The 17410-nt window shown below is 48.4% G+C and overlaps 1 protein-coding gene across 2 annotated transcripts; it reads left to right on the top strand.

Moving 5' to 3' along the window:
- Positions 1 to 870: 870 nt before the first annotated feature.
- Positions 871 to 17011, top strand: TAF5L (TATA-box binding protein associated factor 5 like). Of its 2 annotated transcripts, none has more exons than XM_078608733.1 (9): positions 871 to 962; positions 2575 to 2763; positions 3667 to 3771; positions 4239 to 4432; positions 5286 to 5582; positions 5990 to 6733; positions 7730 to 7899; positions 8103 to 8469; positions 14152 to 17011. In XM_078608733.1, the coding sequence occupies exons 2-9, from the start codon at positions 2622 to 2624 to the stop codon at positions 14509 to 14511; spliced, it is 2379 nt and encodes a 792-aa protein (XP_078464859.1). In that variant the 5' UTR covers positions 871 to 962; positions 2575 to 2621; the 3' UTR covers positions 14512 to 17011. The 2 variants fall into 2 exon arrangements, with proteins under 2 accessions (XP_078464859.1, XP_078464858.1); XM_078608732.1 differs by having other exon boundaries at positions 873 to 1133.
- The last annotated feature ends 399 nt before the right edge of the window (positions 17012 to 17410 follow it).

Raw genomic sequence — 17410 nt, 5'->3', positions numbered from 1 at the left:
AAATTTTACACTGTTTAGGGAATTTTTTTTTTTTATATTTAATTACCAATTGCTTAATGCTGGCAGACAATCATCTGACCATAATCAACGTTTTTTTGGGTTTAGATCGCGTTATTTATAAATGTGTCGTAACCCTCCACCACCCGACACGGCCAATCAGTAAAAAAGTGTCACGTTGACAAAAGACAAATAGTTCACTGCTTTAGCCCACCGGTGTGTTGAAGCGTGAAACCACAACATTTACAATTTGAGTACGACGTTTCGCTGGTAATTGCATCCAGCATCATCGGGCAATTCGCCAGAATAATCATCTGACCCATAGGTGGCAGCCATCTCAAGCCAGAGGACGAGAGGACTCTAGCCGCCACGCATATAAAGGATTTAGAGTGAAAAACTTTGTTTTTACGGGTTAATTTTTAGTAGCCCATAAAGTCTTGGTGGTTTTGATGCCCTTGGTTTGATCAGGTTTTGCTCTTTCTTAGGAATTGATCACTTGGCAATGATTGTCGTTGTTTTTCGTTCCAAGGTGCTGGTTGGGTCTCGTTTAATTTCAATGTAGGTACCTTCATCGAGTAATTCTTTGATTTTATTATCGTGGTCCTCATGCGAAAACCAACGTGTTAAACTATATTAATGGTATCAGTTATGCGTGCTACTGTTGTTTAGTAAATAATAATTATATTCATGGTATTAGTATGCGTGTTACTGTTGTGTAATGTAAAACTTATTATTATTGTAATTATATTTATGGTATTAGTACGCGTGTCACTGTTCTGTATTGAAATAATAACAATTATTGTAATTATATTCATGGTATTTGTATGCGTGCTACTGCTGTTTCACAGGCCGGAACAAAACCAAGCGGAATCTAAAAGCGCCCCGTGCGGGTTTCCAGAGGCTCGATGGGGACGGACAGGGCACCCCCGCGCGCCTGCCGTTGACTCTGCAATGAATTAAAATTTGTAAATTCACTTTTAGTTTAAACAACAACGCGACATTTCGTTGGACGTTCACAGCGTGTCGTTGTAAACGCAACGCCACACACAGTCGGCGGGTTCATGTGTTTAAAAATTCGTTACACCGCTCTGCATCGCTTCTCGCGCGGGATGAGCGCCTCGACTAGCTAGGCCGCGGTCTGTATAATCTTTTTACGTTTTTGTTAAAAAAGCGCTTCAATTGGCGAACTTTAATTATCAAACGCGCAGACACTTAAACGGACCGAGTCGCGCTTTGTTTACTTGGTGAACACGGTCCGATATATTTTCCTGTCAACGAAACGTCGTCTTATTTTGCTCGTAACTCGTCTAATTTTGCTGCTTGACAAGTCAACATTTGTAACGCACCGATACTCCTCTTTGTTTGTTCAACATCAAACGGCTGTTCTTGTCACGATTGACATCACTGATCGTGCTGTACGATCTCCCTACCATAGGAATGTGGATTTTCCGGTCTCTGGCACCGTCAGCGACGATGCGCACCGGGTCTGCGTCTTACACGAGTCCGTCTGGACACACAAATGACTTGTTGCTTCGTCGAGTTGCTTTCAAAGAGTCGTGTATGCAGAGCCGTCAACACGTACGGTTTACCCCGTATTCTTGTACAGGGAGATTGAGTTTCCAGGTCCATGCGGCGTACAGCCGTTTCATTACGGGCACAAACATTTGTGTTGGTCTATTAGTTTGTGTTTCTCCCTTGTGATGGTGACTTTGTAGGGTGAACGTTGAGATGTATAAGGGCACGGGGTGACCAATACGGTCTGACATTGGTCTGTAATAAGATAGTTACTGATAAGGGGTTTACAGGTCGGGTATGTGTCCCGTGGATAGACTGGTACTTGCCCTGGAAATGTGGAACTTTCACCGTTAACCGAGGAGAGCAGCATCGCACGCGCGTTCGAGCCCAGCGAGACGCGTTGTGGATGAGGGTCGCCGAAATGCTTTGTGGAGGACGGAGACAAACAGATCCCAGTCATAGGCCCCCCTCGGAGGCCCCCTTTGTCTTTTAGGAGGCGCCCCCCTTGGATCTGAGGCCTTAAGGCAAAGTGCCGCCACTCGATGGCCCTCTGAGCTAATTTGTTCGGAGTGAAATGCCCTCAAAGTGTCTCCCTGCTGAAGCTACCACCGAGGGTTGTGGTGAACATCCCTTTTGGAATCCCGAACTAAGCCAGCGGTGGAATTTCTACATTTTGTTTAGCAGGGGGACGGTGTCTTCGTGGGATGAGCACTGCGGCCAGGATCACAACAGTGGTTGTTATACAACGGTAGCAAACAGCTTAACAACCACAATAGTCTGGCTCAAAATATTACTGAACCAACATTTAGAACCGCTTGAATCAATATTTTAATTGAATAAAACGTGTTAACAGGGCTCGACACAGAGACGTCTTTCTGTGTGCCTATGTGTGTGTGTCGCTCTGTGTGTCTGTGTGTGTCTCTCTCTGCATGTGTGTTGTCTCTCTCTCAAGTTTAGCAATCTTTGGAAGAATGTAATCAATCAGGTGGGGTGTTGACTTATATTTCCAAGTTTACTATGTTTGTTTTCTCATTCTTGTTATGTTATCCTGCGACGTTTTAGGTCGCATGAGCCGTACGCCCACGTGACGGCGCGCGGCCGCTTGCGCCATGAAGCGCGTACGCAGCGAGCAGCTCCAGTCGGCCGTCAACCAACTCCTCAAGCGGCGCCACTACACCGAGTCGGAGCTGGCTCAGCGGCAGAGCTTCCGGGGCTCTCAGTCGGCCGAGGAGATGGCGGCCAGCATGGCAGGTGCGGCGGCGGACCCATTAGCGACTGAGAAATAAGCATACCTGTCAACCCCTTATCAGTGCCTACCTTATTATAGACCAATTTAGACATTTATTGGTCACCCCGTGCCCTTATAAATCTCAACGTTCATTCTACAATGTCCCATCACAACGGAGAAATAAACAAATAGACCAAAAAAATGTTTGCCCGTATTGAAACGGCTGTACGCCGTATGGACCTAAAAACTCAATTTCCCTGTACAAGAATACGGGTAAACCGTATGTGTTGACAGGTTTGGATTAGTGGCTGTCAAAAGCTGTGTGTACGCGTGCGTGCGACGTGCAGATATTCACAGGTACCAAACTTATCATGGGACACTCAGGAATACATCTTTCGATACCTAGGTTGCTGCAAGATTCCAGTAGTAGTTAAACAACATTATTTTGCAGCCTAAATAAATGAGAGGATGGCAGTAGGAAATGGGTTGTATCCCTCTGTGGCAGTCTGACTTTATTGCCTCTGTGTTTTTCTTAAAAGCTAAGCAGTCTCCCGATGTGTGCTTTTGTGCGTGTTTGTGATTCTGTATGCACAAGTGTGCTTGCCTGCGTATGTGCATGCTATTATAATACATACGTGCACTTGCCATGTGTGTATACATGCGTTTCTGTGTCTTGCAGCAGTTAATTCGCCTGCGCTACGAACCCGGCGACCCGAGTTCGATTCCTGCTTACGGCGAACACCAGTGACGATTATTTGAATCGGTCGCCAGTAGGGAGACAAAGGTGGCCAGGCGTGGTGTTAGCCACTGACCCCTTCGTGTGGTGTGCTGGCTTTCACAGGTGCTCGCTAACAGCACTTGTCCCAACAGTCTGTTTAGGTTGTATGGGGGAATCTTTGCTTTTGCCTTTATGTGTGTATCAACAGCTCAGCTAGAGAGTGGGCCCATGAACGCAGTGTCATTTGGTGTCTATGAGCCCAACCCCTCGCACTATGATCGCCAGTTCAACGCACTACGCCAATTTGTCAATGGTGAGTGTATATTTTGTTTGTGTGTGTGTATGTATGTAGAGTGTGTGGAGGTATATACTGGTTTCCTTTAGTTATAACCAGGTGAGAGCCCGATTAGCCTGAGAATATCTTTGTCAGAATTAGAATCATTATTTATCCTGGAGAAATCCGATGAATTATGAAGCTCTTTTTCACATGTCCAGTAGGAGTGGGTCAGAAGGGATACCTGGTTTACACAAGTAAAAGGCAATTGCAAAACAACAAAACAGTGTTAAAAAGCTTTTACAATTAAATTAAATACATAAACTTTCACCAGATTCCAACTGGTTAAAGTGTGTTGAACTGTGTAGTGCATAATGGACCCCGTGTCGTGGGGCGCTAAGCACCCGGTTAGGTGCGGTGAGCGTGTGGAACTGTGCGGTGCATAGTGGACCCCGTGACGGTGGTGCACTAAGCGCGTGGCTGCGTGTGCGGTTGTACTGGAGCAGAGCTGCGCGGGGAGGAGCGCGTGGAGCTGCAGACGTTGATGAGCGCCCTCTCGCTGGCGCTGTGCGTGGAGCTCGCGCTCGGCGGATGGCGCTCTGCCGCCGAGGCGTTCCACGGGCGCCACGTGGGGCCCGTCGCTCACACTCACGAGCAGCGGCTCCTGGCCGAGCGGCTGGGTGCAGCGCTCTCGCGGCAGGTTTGTGTATCTCCTAGGTCGACTCAGCCTAAAATTAGTACCTGGTGCGGTGTGTAAACATCGTCACTGGGGAGACAAAGGCGGTCGGGCGTGGTGCTGCCCACCCACCCCTTTGTGTACCGTTCCAGACTTCATAGGTGCTCGCTAACAGCACTTGCCCCAACAGTCTGTTAAGGCTATATGGTGGATCTTTTGTTTTTTCTTGCATGATTATAAGTACGTGTGTGAATGAGTGCAAGGGAGTACAGTAATACCCTGATTTACGTCTCCCCCTTTTATGTCGTTTAGAAAATACGTCGTCACTTTGTTAGCACCGCTACCTGATTTGTGTCGCCTCAACTCACACACATAGCTGGCAGCATCATCCGAGCTTTCTCGTATCCATCGCCTTCACCTACCCTGTAATTCGCTTTCTGTCGTTCCAATATTTGTTGCACCTTTTAGGAACGCATCCTCGACAAAAACCGGGGTATTACTTAGTGTATTATGTGTATTATGTGTACGTGTGTGTGTATGGGGAGCGACAGTGTAGCGGTGAGCACGCTGTGCTAGAAACCCGACTAGCCGAGTTCGATTCCCACCCAGAGCCAGCACCAGTGACGATTAAATGAACCGGTCCTTTACCTCCCCTAAGTCGACTCGGTCACAAATGAGTACATGGTGTGGTGTGTAAATATCGCCACTAGGGAGATAGAGGCGGCCAGCCTCACTGAATCTCAGTGAGGCTCTCGTGGATAAATAAGGGCATTATTAGAAACATCCCTACATCTGCTTCTGCTGTTGCTGCCACCACTTCTGCCACCGCCGCCTCTAATCCTGCGACCGACCTTGCCCCTTGCTCCTGCTGCTACAGGACGTGGGCTCGGACACGTGCGTGCGCACGCTCACGGAGCACAAGCTGTGCGTGGAGCTGGGCGTGGTGGCGCACGGCCGCCTGATGCGCCACCTGCTGCAGGGCGAGCACGGCCTGCTGCTGCGCGCCGTCAGCACGCACCTGCGGCTCGACGTGCGGGCCCAGGCGCGCAGCTCCGCGGCGGGGCTCGAGCTTTATAGCGACGGCACCGGCGGCAGTGGGGGGGGCGGTGCGAGTGCCAGGGCCGGAGAATCGGCAGCAGCGGCAGGGGGGCTCACGGCTGACGGTGACCCAGAGGTGAGGCTCAGAGATTAAGGTCAACAGTGGAGCTTGGTGTTGATGGGGTGTTCGGCACAAAGAGTTGGGCGGGTAGAATCAGCGGCTTCATTGTCGTAATTTTTACCCTTATCCGTTCGTCGTGTTACAAGCATCAAATTACTCTCGTGATAGACTGGCCTTCGCCATGGAAATGTGGAATAGGCACACCGATGTAAATGAGTGCGATCTCACGCACATTTGGGTTCGGAGACATTTGAACCTTTGTACATACAATGTGGCGCACTCAAGGAATGACGGGAGTTGTGCCTGTCTGCGATTATTGAGCACTTGTATGGGTCGTTGAATCTAATTAAGAACGGGACAAAACACATCTGGAATATTATCGGCGACGATTCATCACGTTGCGTAAATTTTTTTTCGGGAAGATGAACGCCCTCCCGCCGGACGAGGTCTCGCTGGAGCTGCTGCAGGACAGCATCCGTCGCGTGCGCGAGGGACCGCTCAACGCCGCCACCGTCTGCCTCTACGGCTTCAGGGACGACTCAACGCCACCCGGAACCACCACCACCACCACTCCCGCCGGCTCCGCCTCTGGGTCCGGCGCCGGCGGGACCAGTGGCGTTGCCGCGGCCGCCACCTCTACCACCGCCTCCAGCCTCGGCGTCGGTGGCAACAGCAGTAACAGCGGCGTCGGCGGCGGTGCAGGTGGCCCCGTGATCGCCAACGCCACTTCGCCACAACCGGGATCGTCGGCTTCCTCGGCCGCCGCTGCCGCCACTGCTTCCACCACCACAACTGCCGGCTCCGCTACTGCTTCTGCCACCGCCCCGCCACCTCCTTCCACTTCCTCCTCTTCCTCCTCGTCATTCTCGTCGTCCTCCTCCTCGTCGTTTGTCAGTGCTACCGCGGGAACCGCCGGTGGTGGCGGCGGTGTTTGTGGCGGTGGCGGTTGTGGTGGTGCTGGAATGGTGGGCGGCGGCAGCGGCGGACCGTCTGTGCCGGCGCCCCCGTGCGCGGCCGAGGTGGCGCCGGGGATGGGGATGCTGGCGGCCGGCTACGAGGACTCGCGGGTGATGTTGTGGAGCCTGGGGCCACGCAAGCTGCGCACTGCACGGCACAACGTGGACGTGGCGCGCGTCAACCTCGCGTGCGACATCCTGGACGACAAGGTGGGACGTGCGTGTGTGTGTGTCTGTTTGTTATTCAAGAACGGCCTGGCACAGGCGCTGTGGTTTCATCACCGTCACATAGTAGCGAATGGCGGGTATTGGTATTTAAGAGCTTGCTATCTGCGATTTTGGCTATCCACGAATCGCATCTGGAACTCTACACGACTGGATAGACAGAGAGAGAGAAAGTGATAAGATAAAGAGATGATAGAGATAGATCTTCTCGAAGCTTTAGATGCATCTGCAAACTTTGCGCGTACAAGATAGAACTTATAGAAGCTTTAGAAGCATTTTTTGTATTTAATAGCTCCTATATGTATTTATGTAAGGTAATTCTTTTGGCCAATATCATTATCAGCGTAATTTGCTATTTTACTATCACCTCTGAAAGGTATCTCTCGCAATTCACGAGGGAATACTGTCTGAATGTATCTGTGCTAGTGTGTATGTGGGGACTGTATATGTGTGGCTATGGGTGAGTGTGAGCAGCTTCTGTTTGGCTGGATAGAGGGGGCTAAATGAGTGCAGCACAGGCTTGAGACGAGATGGACTGATGTGGTATGGGAGGATTTGGAACTGACTGGTCTTGCTGATGACTGGTACCAGCGGGGTCAAGGTTGGCCTCAGTGGAGGAAGCTTTTGAAGGATGCTACTGGTCAGTTGGAGGACAGAGGAGCCACACGTACAACAATGAGCAGAGCGCCGGGCGGCTAACACACAGAAAGCTGACACAGTGGGGAGCACAGATGGTGCATCAGCCAATAATCTCAGGCAGTGAACCCATAACTCCTGGGTCTGTCCCGTGACCTCTCAGCGGTTCTTCCATACTTCACTCTCGCCTGGCACGACGACTGTGGTGAGTGATGTCACCGTCTCGAAGTGGCGAATGGCGGTTGTTCTGTGTGTATGTGGTTCTATGTGTTAATCAATTGTGTTTGGAATCGATTATTTGTGTTTAAATGTTGCTCTGTGCGTGTACCACTGTGCGTACAACAGGTGGTTGAGGACAGCAAAGGCAGCGACGTGAAGACGCTGCGCGCCCACTCGGGTCCCGTCTACGCCGTGCGCTTCCTGCCCGGCGGTGCGGGGCTGCTCTCGTGCTCCGAGGACACGAGCGTGCGCTTCTGGGACCCACGCACATTCACCAACACCGCCGTCTACCAAGGGTACGTGCCTGCACCGACAGTCTCCTCCTCCTCATGTCTTTATGCCCTCACCGATTACCTCCCACAACCATGACATGCGCCACGATCCCCTCGCTCGCTCCGTGACCCCCTCGCTCTCACCGTGACTCTGTACCCGATGCGTCGTTCCACCTCTCCGTAACGCCGCCCTGTGCCCCCACCCCTCCCCCGGTGCCTTTGCGCAGACATGCGTACCCTGTGTGGGATGTGGACGTGAGCGCCCTGGGCCTGTACTTCTGCAGCGGCTCGCACGACCGCACGGCCCGCCTCTGGGTGCCCGAGCGCGCCTTCCCACTGCGCGTCTACGCAGGCCACGTGTCGGACGTGAACGTCGTGCGCTTCCACCCCAACGGCAGCTACGTGGCGACGGGCTCCGCCGACCGCACGGTGCGCCTGTGGAGCACCCAGCAGGGCTCGGCGGCACGCCTCTTCACGGGCCACCGGGGCACCGTGCTGGCACTCGCTTTCTCCCCCGGAGGGCGCCTGCTCGCGTCCGGCGGGGAGGACCAGCGCGTCCGGCTCTGGGACATCGGCAGCGGCGCCATCGTCAAGGTTGGCTGGCCCGCCATTCCGTTCGCCCGTTCCGTTCGCCCGTTTCGTTGTCCGTAAAGCTTCCCGTGCTTACTGACTCTGCCGATGTAAGCTGTAGGCTGTCAGGTTTCTCAGCCTTTAACCGATTTTAGAAACAAAAGTTGCATCAAGTAATAACGATCTAACCTATAAATGTCATTGTTTGTCTGTGTGTCTGTCTGTGTGTGTGCGGCCGAAACTTGCGAAGGATTCGGCTCGTAAACCGTGGGGTTTACGTTTAAAAAAAGTAGCCAGGTACCACGCCATAAGCCCCGTGCTGAGTCAGCGCTATTCCAATTTCGTGTCCGTCACCTTTAAAGTAGTTTCATTAGCGATTTAGTGCTGCTTTCAGTTACTTCTTTATTACATAGCGCCTGCTTTACTGTACCAACTCGCACGCTCTGATGTTACCTTTAGCCAGGCCCTCATTCTCCTTGAGGACAAACTTCAATCCATTGGTTGAAAAGACCTCACGTCTATCGGACTACCAACACCCTACAGGGACAACCTGCATGCCCTTGCTCAAGAGATCCTACGTGAAATATCCTATGATGGTTTAGAGCTTCTTAAATTTATTGAGGAAAATGAACCAAAGCTGATACACAAAGAGAAGCCTACACGAAAATCTTGGAAGACATTGAGACGAAAAATTGAGGCGTATTTTTCCTTGATGCACCTGGTGGTACTGGGAAGACCTTCTCAACCTGCTCCTCGCTAAGGTTTGCCAGAGGGAGAAAATTGCTCTGGCTGTGGCATAATCGGGGATTGCGGCAACTCTGCTTACTGGAGGAAGAACTGCCCATTCCACATTTAAGCTTCCACTGGATCTATCCTGATAAGAAAACCCTGTTTACAATATTTCACAGGGGACTGCCCTTGCACAAGTCCTGCTTAATTGTGAATTAATAGTGTGGGATGAATGCACCATGTCCCAGAAGGGAGCATTTGAGGCTGTCAACACAATTTTGCAGGACCTCCGCGACAATTCCAATATTATGGGTGGTGTAACTTTTCTCATGGCTGGTGACTTCCGACAAACCTTACCCGTTGTACTTCGGGGAACCAAAAGCTGATGAGTTAAATGCCTGCACCAAGTCATCATTCCTCTGGAGGCACGTGATGAAACTGAGACTAACTACAACTTTGCTAAATTTATTCTTGATATTGGAAATGCCAGTATTGTTGCTGACGACACAGATGGACTTATCACCATGAACAGCAACTGGAGGAAAAAGTGTACCCAAACATGCAATGACACATTCAAGATGTTATCTGGCTATGGGAGAGGGCCATTTTGGTCGATGTCTGTGTGTGTCTTTTTCGCCCGGGCAACACCAGCTACTTCCCGCTAGTATATTATATATATAAAGCGGCATGTGGTTAGCTTAGAAAATCGGTACGCGTTATTAGGGGTTAGAATTCAGCAGCATGCCTCTTATAGCGTTAGGTTTGGTCTTGATCTCTCTGCCTCTTCATCTCATCCCATCAATGGTGCTTTGTAGAGGATGGTTGATTTGCCAAAAGACTGCAGTTTTATTCATCTAATCGTGGCTAGGTGTCATGCTGTCTATCCCAGCTGGGTGGTAATTACGCTCCACACACATCCCCTTAGCTGTGTGCATTGTCTGTGAGATTCATATTATCCACGAGGTTTTTTTTGGGTTCGTTGGCGTGAATATAAATATGTCGTTAAACCCGCCACCACCCGACAGAGCCAAACATGCCAATTAGTTACTAGTTCAGCACACCAGTGTGTTGGAGAGTAAACCCACAACATTTACCATTTGAGTACGACATTTCGCCGGTAATTACAACCAGCCTCATTTAGGCGACGGCCAGAATTGATTCATATGAACTTTGGGAAGCATTTCAAGAGCCTCTTCTCCTCCCACCTTTAGCTGAGACGGGGGTCCACGTGAAGCGCCGCGATTCGACGCACCTATTGCTCGCTGACGTGAAGCGTTTACTGTTGTCGGCTCCACCTGGCGTTGTAGTGTACAATGCTGCATTGGTGCAGCCTTGTTGTACACTACACCTGGCGTTGTAGTGTACAACAAGGCTGCATTGGTGCAGCCGATCGGTATTCGGGACCCTGTCCCTAAAACCAACTCCTGCCCCCCGGTTGCTCGTTCATGGTGACATCACGCCTCTTGGTCACGCCCATCCCTGTGCCCCAATGAGTAGCGTGGGGCACAGGGATTGCCAGCCCCCTCCACACTTTGTTGTCACAGCGTCATTGCGCCAGATGATTAATTGTAGAATTTTCAAGTGCTGCATCAGCAGGCTTGGGAATGCTTAAAATACTTGTTCCACTCAGCTTTGGTATCAAAGCAAGTCAACTGTTTATAACAAGTATTTATAGCAATAATCAATGCATGATTATAAATAATACATTTATCATTATGATGACGATGATGATAGTTACCCCAGAATATTCATGAACCAATCTCAAGCTACAAAAAAATTTACGACTCAGATTAAGGGACTGTGTTGGTGCTAATGTACAAAGCAGTCTGCACAGTGAAAGTGGTGTTTGATCGGTTTGTACTTTTATATAAATAGTTACAACTAATGTACTTGGGCAGCCCAACCCTTTTCCGTGAGCATAAGAATCCATTTAAAGCAGTGAAGGCGGGTGATTAACGGTGACATCCCTACTGGTTACGTCCCAGTTGTCCTCGTGCACCTGAGGCATAAGAATCAGAAACATTCTGGGATTCCATGAAGTACAGACAAAGAACAGCCACTGTAAAATTTCACCACGGAGCTATCACTTGTAATTTTACACAGAACTATCTCCAGGGGTTTCACGGTGGCGAGATGTTAACTACCTCGCCTGGTATACAGACGCTTGTGGGTTAGATCCCAACCCTGACGCTTGTATATTTGGAGTTTCCATATTCTCGTGGTGGGGTGATTTTTTTTTTCTCCGGATCTTACGTTTTTTCCCTTCTATAATTAGAAACACGCATATCGAGTATTTGCTGCTATAAATTTCCACGCGATAAACCACTTCGTTGAGCGATCAACTTGACCAGTTCACCTCTCAAAAAGAGCTACATAGCTCATTGGGCTTTACCTGGTAACATAAAAAATTGTTTAGTAGTTTAGTTTATGTCGCTCTGCTGCAGAGCTCGACGATGTGCCGTACTATATAAAGAGTTGGGAGTCGCTGCACAGACTCAGACAGTTCTACTGCATGCCGTAGTTGCAGTCGCCACATGTCACGCATCCCTAAACACATTCCTCCCTGGAAAATACCCGGTTAGATGAAAAAAATCAAAGCATTATATGACAATGGCTGTTGCACTTTAGTCGATGGGGACTAGGTCCAGGCAGGTTAAGATTCCTCGAGCAAAGTGTTTCCCAACATGAGCAAACACCTATATATCAAATCAAAACTTTACGACATTGCCAGCGCCTTAATTCTCAGCCAGTACTCAATGTATTGACATCTCGATTGTAAGTGCAGCAAAACTCCGGCTAGCCGGGCTCTGACACTTAGTTGGACCAGGTTGGCCACTATTCAATGAAACGCAAAAAAAAGTTAAAATAATAGAATATACTCTTTGGTTCTTTCGGTAAAGTCACGTAGAAAATCAAATCAAATAATAATAGAATACGACGTTTCGATTGAAACACAAGCAACCATCATCAGGTAAGAATGAGAAAAACAAACATAGTAAACTTATAAATATAATGCAATACAACACAGAGAGTCGGCTAACACAACAGTCAACACCCCACCTGGTTGATTACGTTCTTCCAAAGAATGACAAACAGAAAGTGTTACATTTACTCATGGCAGTACAGGTAGTCCTCTACTTATGATGGAGATGCGTTACGACGACCCCATCGTAAGTCAAAAATATCGTAAGTCGAAGATGGCCTAGCCTACCCAGGAGTCTTAATCAGAATCCGAAAGGGTTTTATTCGCCATCAAAGTTTGCACAAACAAGGAATTTACTATGGCAGGAAGGTGCATACATTCAACATGTAGGAATCTTAAAACTTAAATAAGTGGTATACAGTCTAACTATACTAAAATTACAAAGTCTAACGAATACTCAGGGGCTAAAGTATGTAAAATTTTGAATAAGTATACAATATAAAATGTAAACTAGCCGTAATATACAATCCTAAAATACAAAAATACAAATAGGGTAACATGTTGTAAATATGGCAAGGTGTAATTTTGTAGATAAAATGTTAAAGTGAGTGTAAAAGTCATTTTAAGCCCTTGGTCTTGCTGAAGAGGCCCACAGCGGATGGGAAGAAACTGTTTGTATGACGTGAGGTTTTGGTCCTGATGGACCGCAGCCTTCTGCCGGAGGGGAGTAGCTGGAACAGAGAGTAAAGAATGGTGATAATTTAGCAAAGCAGAGAAATTTACAGTACCGTACTGTATAAACTATATATTGTATGTATTTTTCAATTACAATACTGTATTGCACAGTAAAATGTAAAGTAATAAAACAAGTCAAATTCTTAGCCTACCTATATGAATTGCAATTCTATTAGATTTTAATTGAAATCGTGCGTAGCTGGACTTTTCAACGAGCCGGACCATGACCATCTCCCTTATTAGTCCATATTGCTTAGGGTTTGTACTGCAGTTGCATTAACAGCACCACTGCTGTTATCGCAGTAACCCACAGGGATTGACAGTTCTAGTACAGTGGGGCGGGTGTAGGATGACGGCCGCCCACGTCGCTCCGTGCCAACGCAGGCGGGGGACACAGATACGGAGGGTGTGCGGACACCCACAACATTTTTAGATTTGTTATTTGGCGACGCTGCGTTGGCAGTGGTGCACAATTGGCACGAAAACATTTCAACACGTTTTTGGGGAAATGGCCCTTCTTCATTGCGCCTAAATACATTTTTAAAAAGCTTTTGGTACGTGCTAATTTTTTTTTCTTTCATGGGAATGTTTTCAATAAATGTATTGAGAATTTTTATAATTAGGTCAGAGACACCCGCAAAATATTTTTAGCAAACATGCAGTCAAAACACACACAAGCAGAGCACGGTCAATGCACACAGCACAAAGACAAAAATTATCTGTACAGCCGTAACAGACTTTTGGGGCAAGTGCTGTTAGCGAGCACCTATGAAGGCCAGCACCACGCCTGATCACCTTTGTCTCTCCAGGAGCGATGCTTACATACCGCATCAGGTACTCATTTGAGGTTGCGTCGATGTAGGGGAGGCCTAAGACCGGTTCAGATAATTGTCACTGGTGTTATCCGTGACCGAGAATCAGGTCACTGGATTCGTAGCGCAGCGTGCCAACCGCTACTCTACCGCTCCCCACAGCACACACAAATTCACAATAAAAGCACACACACTTGGCAGCAACCGCTTTGCATTAAGGCAAATCATATGCACGCACACCCCACAACTGCGCGACTATAATCTGCACATCCATGACGCACGCTTCCCAAGCCGCACGCCTAGTGCGTCGGTAATCTAACCAATAACCACCGGGAACCATTCGCTGGTAGGACACCCCCAACTTTCACGGTGCGCCTGCAGCACCGAACGTATGTACGTTGAAGTTCTTCTGCGCCGTACGTAGCCAACCGCGCTAATCGGAGGCGTGGGGACGCAGATAACGCTGCCGACACGCGGCGCTCGCTTACGTCTTGCCGTGCTGTGCAGGAGCTACGCGGACACTCGGACGACATCACCTGCCTGAGCTTCAGCCCCGACGGCAGCGCGCTGGCATCCGGCTCTTCCGACGGCTCGGTGCGCGTGTGGGATGTGCGTGGAGCCTCCACGAATCCTGGTGGTGGCGGCGGCGGCAGCGGAACTGGCGGTGGTGGAACTGGCAGCGGTGGCGGAACTGGGGCGGCCGGGGGCGGCGGCGGCGCTGCGTTCGCGGCCGACGTCGATGCGACCGAGATCACGGGCGCGGCGCCATCGACGCGGATTTGCACGGCGCTCAACGTGCAGTTCATGGCCTCCAACCTGCTGCTGGTGAGCGCCGTCACGAGGGACGAGCCCGCCGGTGGCACGTGACGGCGCGCCTAGAGTGGAGGGGGGGGTGACTTGGCCAGTTTGGCGCGCTCGCGATTGATCGCTGATTGATGCCCAGCGCTCTTGTGGTTTGGATGCTGGTTTGACACTGGTGCGTCATGGTTGATTGATGGTTCACACTGCTCCTTTGTGGTCGGTGCTTGGCGCTGCTGGTGCTTTAATCACGAATGATCGATAGTTGAGGCTGCCCTCTCAAAATTGGCTGGTCATAGAGATGGCTCTCTCATGATTGGTTAATGCTTTTGACATGGAGCATTCGTGATTGGCGAGTGCATATGAACACTCTCCTGCGATGGACAAGTGTCCAAGATCACTCTCTTGTCATTGGTTGATGGTTTGACATTGGCTTCACGTGATTGGTTGGTGATTTAACATTGCCCGCTTATAAAGGACCAAAATGTTCACGTTAACGGGCTTGGCTCGAATCTTCCAGAGTGCCTACCAATAAGCACCACCTCCACGAAACTTGGCCTCCGCACCTCATATTCAGTCGTTGAACTTGCAACTTCATTTGGAACGCTCTTGGTTTCATGCCATAATGGAACGTTCCGTACAGCAGTACACCACAGTCCAAAGTGCAGCTCCGTGAATGTGTCTTTTGTAATATATCACATAAAGCATTTCAGCACTCGCATGAAATGTATAAGTGAGTTGGCACATTTTGCCTCCGACCAAATCATGCTGAATATGTCAATAGTTGTCAGGTCTCGGAAGCTATGCAGGCTTGAGCCTTATAGTGGCTACACAAGGCTGTCTTAGACTGCTACGTGCTGTAGCTCTGGTGGTCAATAGATGGCAGTAGAGCAATGCATTCTTGAATGTGTTTTATTGAGCTTTGAGCATTAGCCCGTCTTCAGATTATCAAGTGTCCTCCCACAGGCCAAACTCTTGTCTAAGCATCCGAAAAGTTTTGAGTATCAGTGAAGATCGTATGGGTAATTAAAGGGTAGTATTATTATAGTGACTGCATTCAGCTCTGCGTACATTAAAAGTGCCAAAGGGGAATGTACAGCGCTGGCTAAGGGTTGCAGGTGGATATGACCACCACCTCCACGCTCGTTTGGACAGAGGGACGCTTGACAGCCATCATCAGCCATGTTCTATCCACTGCTGGATGAAGGGGGTCATCATTTCTCACGATCCCGCGGTGCAACAAAGAATAAAGCTGCCCTCCAAACAAGCCGATGTCATCGCTCCATATTCATGGCGGTTGTCCTCTTGGGAATGTTTTCTCCTTGCAAGCCCCTCCTTCGTTAGCCTCGACCACTGGCTATAAATTCCTGGCCAGCGTCGTGTCCTTCTCAAGCTCACGTGTAACGTTCACAATGATGTCTTCAACTTGCGGTTGTTCTCCGATTCATGCGTTTGTCTGTTTCGGTGTTAATCCGAGCATGCACCCTCGCCATGCTTATCTGCGCACTTTACAGCATTTGTTACATTTCCATTGTCAGTGTCTACGGTCCCAGATACCATTGTATGTAATACGCACTGATTGAAAACTTTTTTTGTTTAGCACATTGGCTTGTTGCTTTTCATTGCCAATTCGAATTTTCCAAACCACACTAACATGGTCTCGTTTGCCTCCTAATTTCATTGATTAGTATTCCAGTCCATCTTCAATAGTTTCCCTAATGTATATATTTACGTGCTGATATTTTCCCAGTTGTGCTACTGCAACAAATTGTTATATATTAAATTTGTTTTGCTCAAGATACATTTGTAAATAAGGGCCTTTATTTTAATAAACAATAGGTTGGATCTCCATCCTGGTTTAAATCTTAAAAAATATGGCAATAAATATAGATGCAGTACAAAAAGTCAATTATTCGTGAAGGAAAACTTCAACTCAGTCGCAAAGACTAATTTTGGCAGGGTACTGCTTAGACCGGTTGTAGAGTCATTCTATTCAGCAATTGTATATGTTGTCATGTCGTGTCATTGAGCCCTCGTCTATTCAAGTGGGTCGTAGTAGTAATGAATTCACAGTGTCTCTACGCTAAAACGAAAATTACGTGGCGCGCATTTCCTTTGGAGGTGCTGAGCCGGTGGAGGAAATTCCACATTCTCGTTGCCGGGGGGAGAGGGTGGGCAAGTTATGAAACATATCTACTGTTGACCCTCACCACAGTGGTGCTCATCGTATCAGCCCCAACGGGATCGGGGGACCAGTTGATCCGTGACTGGGATTTGAACCCTCAGCCATATGTTTGTTGAGTGCTCTTAAGCACAACTCCTCCATGTCGGATTTATATATGAAATAAATAACTGAATGTAATGGACATGGTCCCTCCAACTAAGTATGTCTAACTGCCATTTAGAAACGATGTAGTTGTGTATCATAGTTGTCTTAAGGTTTACGTTAATTTTTTTTTACTTTTTCTGTTGTCTTTTTCCCCCCGAACGGTATTGTATTTTTGTATGGAAAGTACAGTGGTTGTGTACAAAATAGTTAAATTAAATTATTTCATTTGCCACGCATTTACAACTTGTGTTAAAATGTGACTCATTTTTATATTGCAAATAAATTGGTGGGTTTGCCTCGTCACTGACAGGCAACATGAGAGGTGATCGTTAAGTCTTCGCGTGACGTAGAAGCAGTGGGGCTACAATAAATAGAAAATGCTTAGTTAAAAGTACAATATTCTTAAGTAGCGTTATGCAAAATTTCAAAGCAATGGATTAAATGCAGATTTTTTTTACACGTTTTCTTTGTAATTTAACCGGGAAATTCTCAGCGTGTCTTAAAAATTCATTCTCATGAGGGACCTGTATTGGAACCTTTGGCCAGGTCTGTAGCAAGTTTTTTTTTTGCAAGTAATTGTGTCTGAGCTGAGAAATTTAGCAATCTGGCAAAACTTGAAAATTTAATTCTTCAGAAAAC

This window comes from Lampetra planeri, chromosome 30 (genome assembly GCF_965212315.1).
Source record: "Lampetra planeri chromosome 30, kcLamPlan1.2.h2, whole genome shotgun sequence".
In the NCBI taxonomy this organism is placed as follows: Eukaryota; Metazoa; Chordata; class Hyperoartia; order Petromyzontiformes; family Petromyzontidae; genus Lampetra; species Lampetra planeri.
The sequence above is the reverse complement of the archived record's forward strand: the minus strand, read 5'-3'. Positions and strand labels throughout refer to the sequence as shown.